This window comes from Gadus chalcogrammus, chromosome 16, assembly GCF_026213295.1.
Source record: "Gadus chalcogrammus isolate NIFS_2021 chromosome 16, NIFS_Gcha_1.0, whole genome shotgun sequence".
NCBI classification, from domain to species: Eukaryota; Metazoa; Chordata; class Actinopteri; order Gadiformes; family Gadidae; genus Gadus; species Gadus chalcogrammus.
Window position 1 is genome coordinate 990,068 of NC_079427.1, and position 13,863 is coordinate 1,003,930.

At 41.1% G+C, this 13,863-nt stretch overlaps 3 protein-coding genes across 3 annotated transcripts; 1 reads left to right on the plus strand and 2 right to left on the minus strand.

Annotated features, from left to right (window-relative positions):
• Positions 1–2,175: 2,175 nt before the first annotated feature.
• On the plus strand, positions 2,176–3,626 carry LOC130406686 (olfactory receptor 142-like). The gene is made up of 2 exons (XM_056612369.1): positions 2,176–3,099; positions 3,603–3,626. The coding sequence occupies exons 1-2, from the start codon at positions 2,176–2,178 to the stop codon at positions 3,624–3,626; spliced, it is 948 nt and encodes a 315-aa protein (XP_056468344.1).
• A 3,370-nt stretch (positions 3,627–6,996) lies between these two features.
• On the minus strand, positions 6,997–7,938 carry LOC130406687 (olfactory receptor 11A1-like). The gene has a single exon (XM_056612370.1). It carries the CDS (start codon positions 7,921–7,923, stop codon positions 6,997–6,999), a length of 927 nt encoding a protein of 308 aa, XP_056468345.1. The 5' UTR covers positions 7,924–7,938.
• A 2,035-nt stretch (positions 7,939–9,973) lies between these two features.
• Positions 9,974–13,745, minus strand: LOC130406691 (olfactory receptor 142-like). The gene is made up of 3 exons (XM_056612372.1): positions 13,734–13,745; positions 10,455–11,405; positions 9,974–9,997 (listed from the first exon to the last, which is right to left on the minus strand). Exons 1-3 carry the CDS (start codon positions 13,743–13,745, stop codon positions 9,974–9,976), a joined length of 987 nt encoding a protein of 328 aa, XP_056468347.1.
• Positions 13,746–13,863: the final 118 nt, after the last annotated feature.

Genomic DNA, 13,863 nt, shown 5'->3' on the forward strand with positions numbered 1-13,863 from the left:
CGAAAGGACATAAGTACTCACTCATTTGACTTTTGAACCATAATCTATATTGAACTTGCGGAATCTACAATAAAATTTGCGATATTTCAACGACAAGCAGGTGAAAGAGGCATAATTCGCCGTTTAGCCCCATAGACTCCCATTCAATCTGGACTCGCCCGCGATCACCCCCAGTGGATGTCTCATGGAACTACAACCAACATCGGTACAATGGGGCGTATAGGGAGTGCCCAGGCTCTTCGTAGACGGGCTCTGACGATACGCCAGCTGGCGCATTAATTGAGAACGGTAAACAGACAATTTGACGGAACTACTTGTCCAGGTGTCCGTATATCAGGAGTTAATGCACACCCTGCATCCAATCAGAATCGAGTATTCCCGCAGACCGTGGTATAAGACGTATTAAACACTTCAAATAGTATATAGACTTCATTTAGTACATATTAATTACTTCATAAAGAACATAATAACGTCTTCATATAGTACTCATTAACAACTTAATATTTTACATATTAACAAATGTATATAGTTTATAATATCGTACATAATCTTTATGAAGTACACTATAAATACCTTGTATAGTACATATAAACTTCTTCAAATAGTATATATTACCTGCTTCATGAAGTACAAAATAACTACTTAATATAGTACATAATAACCACCTCATGTTACACATTAAAAACTTGATATACTATATAATAACTACTTCATAGAGTACATATTAACTACTTTATATATTTGATATTAACTACTTCATAAAGTACATATTAACTACTTCATATAGTAAACGAAGAAGATGAGGGTTCCCCAGAGAGGTGGGGGCTGTAAACGAGGAAGAGGAGGGTTCCACAGAGAGGTGGGGGCTGTAAACGAGGAAGAGGAGGGTTCCACAGAGAGGTGGGGTCTGTAAACGAGGAAGAGGATGGTTCCACAGAGAGGTGGGGGCTGTAAACGAGGAAGAGGAGGGTTCCACAGAGAGGTGGGGGCTGTAAACGAGGAAGATGAGGGTTCCACAGAGAGGTGGGGCTGTAAACGAGGAAGAGGAGGGTTCCCCAGAGGGGGGGGGCTGTAAACGAGGAAGAGGAGGGTTCCACAGAGAGGTGGGGGCTGTAAACGAGGAAGAGGAGGGTTCCACAGAGAGGTGGGGGCTGTAAACGAGGAAGAGGAGGGTTCCACAGAGAGGTGGGGGCTGTAAACGAGGAAGAGGAGGGTTCCACAGAGAGGTGGGGGCTGTAAACGAGGAAGAGGAGGGTTCCACAGAGAGGTGGGGGCTGTAAACGAGGAAGAGGAGGGTTCCACAGAGAGGTGGGGCTGTAAACGAGGAAGAGGAGGGTTCCACAGAGAGGTGGGGGCTGTAAACGAGGAAGAGGAGGGTTCCCCAGAGAGGTGGGGGCTGTAAACGAGGAAGAGGAGGGTTCCACAGAGAGGTGGGGGCTGTAAACGAGGAAGAGGAGGGTTCCATTGTTTCCTCCAAGAGCACATCGAGAAGAGCAGCAAATTATTTACATCTTTATATGTTCAATATGTCATTATGTACAATAAGGAATAGTTTTTAGTACTATCAGAAGTTATTATTATAGTCTTTGGTAAAGTAGTTAAGAATTTACAAAAACAAGGATCAAATAGTACAAAAACAATATTTCATCTTTTGATGTTCCCCAGGCGTGAGATGTAGGTCATACTGATTTATCACAACAAGCCACAAATGTGCACGTGTAAAAGATGTAGCAGGTTCCAGTTGGTCCCTGGTTGATGATGTCAGAGGTCCTGCTCCCATGGTTCCTGGGGCTGAGAGAAGCTTTATAGGAGCAGAGGAGAGCCTTAGCTCAGTCTAACGGACTCGAGGTCCTGGTTAAAGCAGAGGCCACAATGTCTGCTACATCTTCCCTCTGTCATTTGAAACAGTTTTAACGAAGTGAAGGTCATGTTCTAGGCTCAGAGAGGGAGTGGTAAGTGTGTGGCAGTCAGGTGTGGGGATCACACTAAATGTTCACATGGAAAGTGTCCTCTGATGTCCAAGATGAGAGACGTTATCAGATATTCGTTTTTTTTCAGCTTGAAGGAATTAATGTAGGAATATTCTTCTCATTGATAACCAGACGAACATTTGTCCTTAAACCGGAACAAAGGCTAATCTCCCGTGATAAACTTCTTCTGGGAGTGAAAGGTATCATGGTCAATTCAAGCCAGATTCCATATTTCATACTGACTGCCTACCTGGACATGGGCTATCTGAAGTACTTATATTTTGTGATTGTTTTGATGCTGTACATTGTGATTGTGTTTGCGAATGCCTTGCTCATTGTAACTATTTGTATGAAGAGGAGCCTACATGAGCCTATGTATGTGTTTCTGTGTAGCCTGTTGGTTAATCAGCTGTATGGTAGCGCTGGTCTATTTCCATTCCTCCTGCTGCAGATCACCTCAGACACTCACACCATATCTAGATCCATGTGTTTCCTACAGATCTACTGCTTGTATACGTATGCATCTGTGGAGGTTTGTAACCTGGCTGTGATGTCCTATGATAGGTACCTTGCTATCTGCTGTCCTCTGCATTATAAGGCTCGGCTGACCTCTTGCAAGGTGGCTCTGTTGATCGCTCTCGTATGGCTGTACTCTTTTATCAAGTTCCTAATAACTCTTTGTCTGAATCTCCGTCTAAAGCTCTGTGGGAATGTCATAGACCGGCTATTTTGCTTCAACTACGATGTTGTCTTGCTGGCGTGTTCTGATACCACACTAAATAACATCTATGGGCTTTATGGAATATTTCTGAGTGTATTAGTTCCTCTCATCCCCATCCTGTTCTCCTACACCAAGATCCTCAGGGTTTGTGTCGTTGGTTCTAAAGAGACCAGACAGAAAGCAGTCAGTACCTGCAGCCCCCACATCGCCTCCCTGATCAATTTCTCTTTTGGGTGTTGTTTTGAAATATTTCAGAGTAGATTCAATACGACCAGTGTTCCCAGGATAATACGTATTGTTTTATCGCTGTACTTGGTAACCATCCAAGGACTCTTTAACCCTATCATTTATGGACTGAGGTTATCTAAAATAAGACAGATCTGTAGTAATCACTTTTGCTCTAAGAAGGTATTGTTATAATTTTTTTCTAACTTCAAATATACTGATATGAATGATATTTAATGTGAATCTACCTATTTGTGCATGATCTGTCATTTTCCAGTTTTATTATTTGCACATAACATTATTTCTATAAATTCCCCTCAAAAGTTGTAGTGGGTCGTATTTAAAAGTTAAAGAGCACAAGAGGGCATGGTTTAGAAAGAATGAAATGCAAAAAAAATATTATTTTCTCCGCCATTGAGAAGTGTTGCAATCACACACATGTGGTGGAGTTATGATAAGGCTGTGTGCACAAACGTGATGGACAGGCATGTTGGATCCCCCCAACCAATCGGGAATGAGACCGATTTTTCTCATTCACCCACTAAGAGCTTAAGCAGCATTTTTCTTTTGACCAAATTACACTCAAATTATAGCTATTGAATATGAACTACAACATCTTTAACCATGCATTCATTAAATTAATACTTTTTTGTTTATGTTTTCTTATCTTTTCCCTATTGTCCCAGGACACCAGTGGGTTCCACAGATGAGGAAACTATAGACAGCAGTGTGACACGGACCTATAGCATATTTTCATTTATGTATTTATTAAAGGACAGTGCACATTGATCAACATTTCTATAAACGTGCCAGTGTTAGCCAGCAGGCTAATTTACAACTGTGGGAAAATCATAGACCGGCTGTACTGTCATAACTACTATGTGACCAGACTTGCGTGTTCTGATAAAACAGTAAACAATATCTACAGACCTTTTGCAACATTTCTGACCGTTTTTGTTCCATTGATCCCCATCCTGTTCTCCTACACCAAGATCCTCAGGGTTTGTGTCGTTGGTTCTAAAGAGACCAGACAGAAAGCAGTCAGTACCTGCAGCCCCCACATCGCCTCCCTGATCAATTTCTCTTTAGGGTGTTGTTTTGAAATATTTCAGAGTAGATTCAATGTGACCGGTGTTCCCAGGATAACGCGTATCGTTATGTCGCTTTACTTTCTAACCATCCAGCCATTCTTTAACACTATCATTTATGGACTGAGGTTATCTAAAATAAGACATGTGTAGAAATCTTTTTTTTTCTAAGAAGTTATAGTTATAGTTACACTTTTTAGTATCTTCATATATATACCATGCATAATACATTTTGTCAATCCTACATATTTGTGTAGGATAAGTTCATTTTTACTTTTATTATTTGAACGCAACTTTACGTCAATTTTTCGCGTTAAATGGTTTAGTGGGTCTGATTTAAGAGTTGTAAAGATAATGTGATAGACAGGCAAAATGAATTCCTCTCGCCAGTCAGGAAAGAGATGCCCTGATTGGTCAGAAATGAGCCAGGATCATACTAAAATCTTAGTGGTCTCATACAGTGGGCTTTATTGTCAACTAGGAACAGATATTCACACTTTCACCCACTAACAGCTAATGGAAGGAAATGGCATTCCTTAACAAATCACGCTCAAATTCTAGCTCTTGAATCCAACATACAGCATATACAGTATAACCATGTATTAATAAAATAAATATGTTGCATAAAATTTGCTTTTTTCTCCTTGTAAACCAGTCATTTCCACAGCTGTAGACACAAGTCAAATTATCTAAAGATGCACTTCAATTTGTACCGACCCTTATGTGGTCACTGGTTTAGAAACACAAACCATGATCACGTCTAAAGTTCAAAAATTTAAATCTGGTCAAAATCTTCAAAATACTGATTTGCAATTTGGAAATGGGACATTATCGCATGAACTTGTTTCATTTACAATTTCTTATTGATAAAAGTTCAATTGAACACATTTCCTCTGGTCAACACATGAATATCTGAAGAGCTTGGTGTGTCATTCGATGTGGCTTAGTGCTCAACTGGTGTTCCCATCGTTTGAACATGTTTCCACTGGCTTGTATAATCCAGAATTATACGCTCAATATGTTGATTTACCTAACACCATTTAAATCGAATGAGGGATAAAATAATATAATAAAACATAATATGTCATCAAAGATTTAGTAAACATGCATAAATATCAATACTTGCTACTCTGACATCAACGCTACGGCTAGTAACTTCTCCTTTGAGTTTCTGAAAGGAAGCAAAGTGGGCACATGTCCAGGGCCCTGGCCAATTGGGGGGGCCCTTGATATATATATATATATATATATATATATATATGTATTTTTTTAAATACCATCCATCTCAATTTTTTTTATTGTGGATTCCAGGAGTTAGAATGTGCGACCAAATTCGGTGTGCTAGTGCGTGTATTTGCGTGTTGGTAGGGGTCCATGGCTGGTTTGTGTCCAGGGCCCGTGGTCATGTTAATCCTTCCTTGGCTCGGAACGCTTGTTTTAGTTGTGGCCTGTGTGCTATCATCCATCCTACTCTCAGAGCCACCCTGTGTGCTATCATCCATCCTACTCTCAGAGCCACCCTGTGTGCTATCATCCATCCTACTCTGAGCCACCCTGTGTGCTATCATCCATCCTACTCTGAGAGCCACCCTGTGTGCTATCATCCATCCTACTCTGAGTCACCCTGTGTGCTATCATCCATCCTACTCAGAGTCACCCTGTGTGCTATGATCCATCCTACTCTCAGAGTCACCCTGTGTGCTATCATCCATCCTACTCTGAGTCACCCTGTGTGCTATCATCCATCCTACTCTGAGTCACCCTGTGTGCTATCATCCATCCTACTCTCAGAGTCACCCTGTGTGCTATCATCCATCCTACTCTGAGTCACCCTGTGTGCTATCATCCATCCTACTCTGAGTCACTCTGTGTGCTATCATCCATCCTACTCTGAGTCACCCTGTGTGCTATCATCCATCCTACTCAGAGTCACCCTGTGTGCTATCATCCATCCTACTCTGAGTCATCCTGTGTGCTATCATCCATCCTACTCTGAGTCATCCTGTGTGCTATCATCCATCCTACTCTGAGTCACTCTGTGTGCTATCATCCATCCTACTCTGAGTCATCCTGTGTGCTATGATCCATCCTGTTCTCAGAGTCAACCTGTGGGTTATCATCCAATGTACTTTTGTTTATAATCACTGTGTATCACTGGTGATCAACTGATGATAGGTCAGCAATTTGCTGTAAATAGGTCCAACAACTAATCAAAAGTCAAAATTCAAAATGGGGTAAAATCTGGTTTGGGTGTAAAGGGGGTAGAACACCTAACTACACTGAAGGCCCATTTAAATTCCTTTCCCTTGGGACTTCATGAGGAGCGTAAGCAGGACACTCCCTCATAGGGGAGCAGAAGTGCAGATCCATACCTCCAATGAGACGGACACAGGCTGAAACTACACATCCACAGCCTTCCATGAGAGAGTTCACCGACCCAACCGCAAATACGACCAGAAGCTGGTCAGAGACATCTTTGCATGCATTCAACAAGAAGAAACCCACATTTAATTCATATTCTTTCAATCAACTTTTTCACATTTTATTGAACCGTAATACTATCAACCTTAATTGAGCAACATAGGGAGGAAATTGGACTTTATCTGAACATTGGGAGATTCAAAAGCTCATCAGAATGATTGATGGCTTTGTAAAGGGGCAGGCTAGCTTATGTGCATCGTAATAATCAACGTCTGATCTAACCCTAGCCCTGAACATAACCCTGCCACCATGACTCAACTCCTATTACTCTAGGAGTCGAGTCACTCTACTAAACTTATCCCCCTTCAAAACCCATACTGACCCTGAACAAGAACCCTGCCTTAACCAGAGGACTAGGGGGTCGTGAAATGTGGCTTGTGAAGTACTTGAAGACTGAAACTGTGATTAAGGACCATATTTAGAAAATTGACTTAACCTTATAATAAGTGTTTTAAAAGGTCACACTTACAACCGTTAACTTCGGGATCAATAAACAATTATCCGCATTGCTTTACTTTTTGCAGACAAGAACATTTCTACACATCTGTCTTATTTTAGATAACCTCAGTCCATAAATGATAGGGTTAAAGAGTGGTTGGATGGTGAGAAAGTACAGCGATAAAACAATACGTATTATCCTGGGAACACTGGTCATATTGAATCTACTCTGAAATATTTCAAAACAACACCCAAAAGAGAAATTGATCAGGGAGGCGATGTGGGGGCTGCAGGTACTGACTGCTTTCTGTCTGGTCTCTTTAGAACCAACAACACAAACCCTGAGGATCTTGGTGTAGGAGAACAGGATGGGGATCAATGGAACAAAAACAGTCAGAAACGTTCCAAAAAGTCCGTAGATATTGTTAACTGTGGTGTCAGAACACGCAAGTCTCGTCACATAGTAGTTATGACAGTACAGCCGGTCCATGACGTTCCCACACAGTGTTAATCGAAGATTCAGACAAAGAGTTATTAGGACCTTGATAAAAGAGTAGAGCCATATGAGAGCGATCAACAGAGCCACCTTGTTAGAGGTCAGCCGAGCCTTATAATGCAGAGGACAGCAGATAGCAAGGTACCTATCATAGGACATCACAGCCAGGTTACAAAACTCCACAGTTGCATACGTGTAGATGCAGTAGATCTGAAGGAAACACATGGATCTAGATATGGTGTGAGTGTCTGAGGTGATCTGCTGCAGGAGGAATGGAAATAGACCAGCACTACCATACAGCTGATTAACCAACAGGCTACACAGAAACACATACATAGGCTCATGTAGGCTCCTTTTCATACAAATAGTTACAATGAGCAAAGCATTCGCAACCACAATCACAATGTACAGCATCAAAACAATCAGAAAATATAAGTACTTCAGATAGCCCATGTCCAGGTAGGCAGTCAGTCTGAAATATGGAATCTGGCTTGAATTGACCATGATACCTTTCACTCTCAGAAGGATTTCATCACAGGAGATTGTAGAGCCTTCGTTCCTTTGAAGGAATGTTATATGTCTTTATCTTTTGGACATCAGAAGACATTTAGTGTCCAGCACATTAGTGACAGCTATGTACTTCCCCCTCTGAACCTAAAACGTGTCCATCACAGCTTTAAACTGCTTTAAAAGAGAGAAGATGTAGCAGACATTGTGGCCTCTTCTTCAACCAGGACCTTCAGTCCGTCAGACTGAGCTTAAGCTCTCCTCTGTCCCTATAAAGCTTCTCTCAACACCAGAAACCATGGGAGCAGGACCTCTGACATCATCAACAAAGGACCGTCTCTTCATTATGACAACAGTAAGAGGCCTCAAACGGACCCCTGGGGGACACCGAGGGGGGGGCGTTCTGTGTGTGTGCTTGTGCCTGTCTTTGTGTCTGCCTGTGTATATGTGTGTGTGTGTGTGTGTTTGTGTTTGAATGTATTTGTGTGTGTGTTTGTGCCTGTCTTTGTGTCCGTCTATGAGTCTCTGTGTGTGTGTGTGTGTGTGTGTGTGTGTGTGTGTGTATATGTGAACATTCTATAGATCCATGACCTGGTGTTGAACATGCTATAGGTCCATTACCTGGTTTTGAACATGCTATATGTCCATGGGAATCATCATGCGATTGAATTGGTATTAGATCAGCCTCAAATCAACATATTGAGCATATCATTTTGGATTATGCAAGCCAATGAAAACATGTTTAGACGGAGGGACCACCAATGGAACATTAAGCCAAATCAAATGACACATCAAGCTCTTCAGAGATTAATTTGTTGACCAGTAAAACATGTAAAAATGTTTTGTGTTTAGTTCAACCTTCATCAATAAAATATTGGATATGAAACAAGTTTATGCAATAATGTCCCATTTCCAAATTGCAATTCAGGATTTTGAAGTACTTCAAAATATACAGATTTAAAACCAGGGAATAGGTTTGGATCCATACAACTAGATGAAATCAGTTTACATCATGGTCTGTGTTTCTAATCCAGTGACCACAGAAGGGTCAGTACAATTTGTAGTGGACCTTTAGATAGTTTGACTAGGGTCAACAGCTATGAAAACCACTCGTTTACTAGGAGAAATGGGCAAATATAAGACAACACGAACAATATTGTATTTCTTTTATTAATGCACGGTTAAAGATGTTGTAGTTCAGATACAAAAGCTAGACTATTACGATTTAAGACTTATCCTGGCTAATTTCTGACCAATCAGGGCATCTCTTTCCTGATTGGCTATAGGAATTCATCTTGCCAATGTATTACATTCTCTTCACAACTCTTAAATCTGACCTACTACAGCTTTTAAGGCAAAATCATGGACATAACGTGCAACTAATTGCAAATAATAAAAGTAAAAAAATGACCTTTCCTACACGAATATATAGGAATCGCATTAAGTATCATTCTTATCAATATATGTGAATTTATTACAAAACCAATAACTATCATTTCTTGCAGAAAAACTGATTCCTACACATTGTCTTATTTTAGATAACCTCAGTCCATAAATGATAGGCTTAGAGTGGTTGGATGATGAGAAAGTACAGTGATAAAACGATACGTATTATCCTGGGAACACCGGTCATATTGAATCTACTCTGAAGTATTTCAAAACAACACCCTAAAGAGAAATTGATCAGGGAGGCGATGTGGGGGCTGCAGGTACTGACTGCTTTCTGTCTGGTCTCTTTAGAACCAACGACACAAACCCTGAGGATCTTGGTGTAGGAGAACAGGATGGGGATCAATGGAACAAAAACAGTCAGAAATGTTGCAAAAGGTCTGTAGACATTGTTTACTGTTTTATCAGAACACGCAAGTCTGGTCACATAGTAGTTATGACAGTACAGCCGGTCTATGATTTTCCCACAGTTGTAAATTAGCCTGCTGGCTAACACTGGCACGTTGATAGAAATGTTGATCAATGTGCACTGTCCTTTAATGAATACATAAATGAAAATATGCTATTGGTCCGTGTCACACTGCTGTCTATAGTGTCCTCATCTGTGGAACCCACGGGTGTCCTGGGACAATAGGGCAAACATAAGAAAACATGAACAAAAATGTATTAATTTAATGAATGCATGGTTAAAGATGTTGTAGTTCATATTCAATCGCTACAATTTCAGTGTCATTTGGTCAAAAGAAAAATGCTGCTTAAGCTCTTAGTGGGTGAATGAGAAAAATCGGTCTCATTCCCGATTGGTTGGGGGGATCCAACATGCCTGTCCATCACGTTTGTGCACACAGCCTTATCATAACTCCACCACATGTGATTGCAACACTTCTCAATGGCGGAGAAAATAATATTTTTTTGCATTTCATATGACCCACTACAACTTTTGAGGGGAATTTATAGACATAATGCTAAGTGCAAATAATAAAACTAGAAAATGACAGATCATGCACAAATAGGTATGATTCACATTAAATATGATTAATATCAGTATATGTGAAGTTAGTAAAAAATTATAACAATACCTTCTTAGAGCAAAAGTGATTACTACAGATCTGTCTTATTTTAGATAACCTCAGTCCATAAATAATAGGGTTAAAGAGTCCTTGGATGGTTACCAAGTACAGCGATAAAACAATACGTATTATCCTGGGAACACTGGTCGTATTGAATCTACTCTGAAATATTTCAAAACAACACCCAAAAGAGAAATTGATCAGGGAGGCGATGTGGGGGCTGCAGGTACTGACTGCTTTCTGTCTGGTCTCTTTAGAACCATTAAAACAAACCCTGAGGATCTTGATGTAGGAGAACAGGATGGGGATGAGAGGAACTAATACACTCAGAAATATTCCATAAAGCCCATAGATATTATTTAGTGTGGTATCAGAACACGCCAGTAAGACAACATCGTAGTTGAAGCAAAATAGCCGGTCTATGACATTCCCACAGAGCTTTAGACGGAGAGACAGACAAAGAGTTATTAGGAACTTGATAAAAGAGTACAGCCATACGAGAGCGATCAACAGAGCCACCTTGTTAGAGGTCAGCCGAGCCTTATAATGCAGAGGACAGCAGATAGCAAGGTACCTATCATAGGACATCACAGCCAGGTTACAAACCTCCACAGATGCATACGTATACAAGCAGTAGATCTGAAGGAAACACATGGATCTATATATGGTGTGAGTGTCTGAGGTGATCTGCAGCAGGAGGAATGGAAATATACCAGTGCTACCGTACAGCTGATTAACCAACAGGCTACACAGAAACACATACATAGGCTCATGTAGGCTCCTATTCATACAAATAGTTACAATGAGCAAAGCATTTGCAACCACAATCACAATGTACAGCATCAAAACAATCACAAAATATAAGTACTTCAGATAGCCCATGTCCAGGTAGGCAGTCAGTAGGAAATATGGAATCTGGCTTGAATTGACCATGATACCTTTCACTCTCAGAAGAAGTTCCTCACAGGAGATTGTAGAGCCTTCGTTCCTTTGAAGGAATGTTGTATGTCTTTGTCTTTTGGATATCAGAAGACATTTAGTGTCCAGCACATATTGACAGCCATGTACTTCCCCCTCTGAACCTAAAACGTATCCATCACAGCTTTAAAAGAGAGAAGATGTAGAAAGACATTGTGGCCTCTTCTTCAACCAGGAACTCCAGTCAGTTAGACTGAGCTAAGGCTCTCCTCTGTCCCGATAAAGCTTCTCCCAACACCAGAAACCATGGGAGCAGGACCTCCAACATCACCAACAAAGGACCATCTCTTCATTATGACAACAGTATTAGGCCTCAAACGGAGCCCTGGGGGACACAGGCGTTCTGCACTATGGATTCGTTGAGCTCTGCTCAACAACAGGAATCATGGGAGCTGATTCCTGACACCAACCGCTATAATGCAAGCATCTGCTTTCTAGACATTTACTTAATGTCGTTAGAACACATGGTTCTGTAGTGAGAAAACACATGGTTCTGTAGTGAGAAAACACATGGTTCTGTAGTGAGAACTTATGGTTCTGTAGTTAGAACACACATGGTTCTGTAGTGAGAACAAATGGTTCTGTAGTTAGAACAAATGGTTCTGTAGTTAGAACATATGGTTGTGTAGTGAGAACAAATGGTTCTGTAGTTAGAACTCACCTGGTTCTGTTAGAAAACGTACAGTTCTGTAGTTAGAACATATGGTTCTGTAGTTAGAACAAATGGTTCTGTAGTTAGAACACACATGGTTCTGTAGTTAGAACAAATGGTTCTGTAGTTAGAACTCACATGGTTCTGTTGTTAGAACACATACGGTTCTGTAGTTAGAACACATGGTTCTGTAGTAAGAGTAATTGAAGTTCTCAAAGTGAATCCGTTCCAAACCACTGTGACTAACTAGGTCCAGGATCCTTCCAGATTAGGATTCTTCCTATGGCCTCGATACCTGTCTGGTTGCCGTGGTAATTGAGAGGGTAGTAGCTAGCGTTTAGAACTCTGAATTCTGGTTCACAATTCATCTGTATAAAGTTCATAGATCATAGAGATACAGAAGGAGCAATTGTTGACGGGGGTGGGGGGGGGGGGGGGCTAGTACTATGGGCTGGTAGTTAATTATTATTATTATTTTATTTTATTTTTTTATTGCCATGGGCCCCCCCTGGGCTGTGGGCCCCTAGAATCTAAATCACCTTTCACCCCTTTACGACGGCCCTGGTCTGTCTATGAGGTTGTGTGTATGTGTGTGTGCCTGTCTTTGTGTCTGTTTGTGTGTGTGTGTTTGTGTGTATGTGTGTATGTGTGTGTATATGTTTGTGTGTGTGTTTGTGCTTTTGCCTGTCTTTGTGTCTGTCTATGTGTGTGTGTGTGTGTGTCTGTGTGTTTGCTTATGCTTTTGCCTGTCTTTCTCTGTGTGTGTGTGTGTGTGTGTGTGTGTGTGTGTGTGTGTGTGTGTGTGTGTGTGTGTGTGTGTGTGTGTGTGTGTGTGTGTATAAGAGACAGGACATACATCCACATAAAACAAAACATTGAACATCATAAAAATTAGTATGAGAGGCTAAACATAAAATAATCTTCCCTAACCCTTACTTTCTGTATTAAAGTTACATAGACAAACACCAACAGACAACAGCTCACATGGAGGACGACATGTTAGCGTCACAAGGGATTTAAATTCATGAGCCAGGATTTTACCTTTTCTCTAAAACAATGATAGTTGTCTATGCTCTTAATTTCCAAAGGTAATTTATTCCAGTTCACCACACTTTATATTTGAGAGTACACTGTTTGTGTGTGTGTGTGTGTGTGTGTGTGTGTGTGTGTGTGTGTGTGTGTGTGTGTGTGTGTGTGTGTGTGTGTGTGTGATTAGCTGGACCTTGCGGGCCCCTGGAGGTCTGGCCCCGGGGCCCTGGAGGTCTGGCCCCGGGGCCCCCAGAGGCCCCTCACTGTTTGGCCGAGGATCTGGGGCGGTCTCCAGTGACCTCTAATGACCTCCAGCGACCTCTAGTGACCTCCTCGCCCAGTAGGAACTGATACAACAGCACTGTTATTGTAAACATGTTATTCTTTCCCGGTTTGGACCGAACCCAATTATATTCCTGGTCGGCTGAACATGCATGTGACAGGGGCACGCATACACACACTCCTGCACACACGTACACACATCCCCGCCCCCCACACACACACAAAGAATGGAATAAGTGTGGTTTTAGATATCAAACGCAGCAGACTCTACCCCCGATCTCATGAGAAAAAATTGTAACTTATTTTAACTGAAGCTGTCAAAGAAAAGTCTGTGAATAAGCAAAAACAACTACAAACATTAAAGAGTGATAGTACAGCAGGCTAGCTCTTTCAATATCTAGATTAAATCAATGCCACCTCAATGTGCATACCGTGAATTAATGTATGTCCAGTACATGAATATGTATACTGAACATA

Excerpts from the sequence above, each read along its gene's own strand:
- LOC130406686 (XM_056612369.1), top strand. The coding sequence starts at position 2,176 with ATGGTCAATTCAAGCCAGATTCCATATTTCATACTGACTGCCTACCTG. Across the intron at positions 3,100-3,602 it reads ATCACTTTTGCTCTAAGAAG|GACACCAGTGGGTTCCACAG; the intron begins GTATTGTTATAA and ends CTATTGTCCCAG.
- LOC130406687 (XM_056612370.1), bottom strand. The coding sequence starts at position 7,923 with ATGGTCAATTCAAGCCAGATTCCATATTTCAGACTGACTGCCTACCTG.
- LOC130406691 (XM_056612372.1), bottom strand. Across the intron at positions 9,998-10,454 it reads ATCACTTTTGCTCTAAGAAG|GACACCCGTGGGTTCCACAG; the intron begins GTATTGTTATAA and ends CTATTGTCCCAG.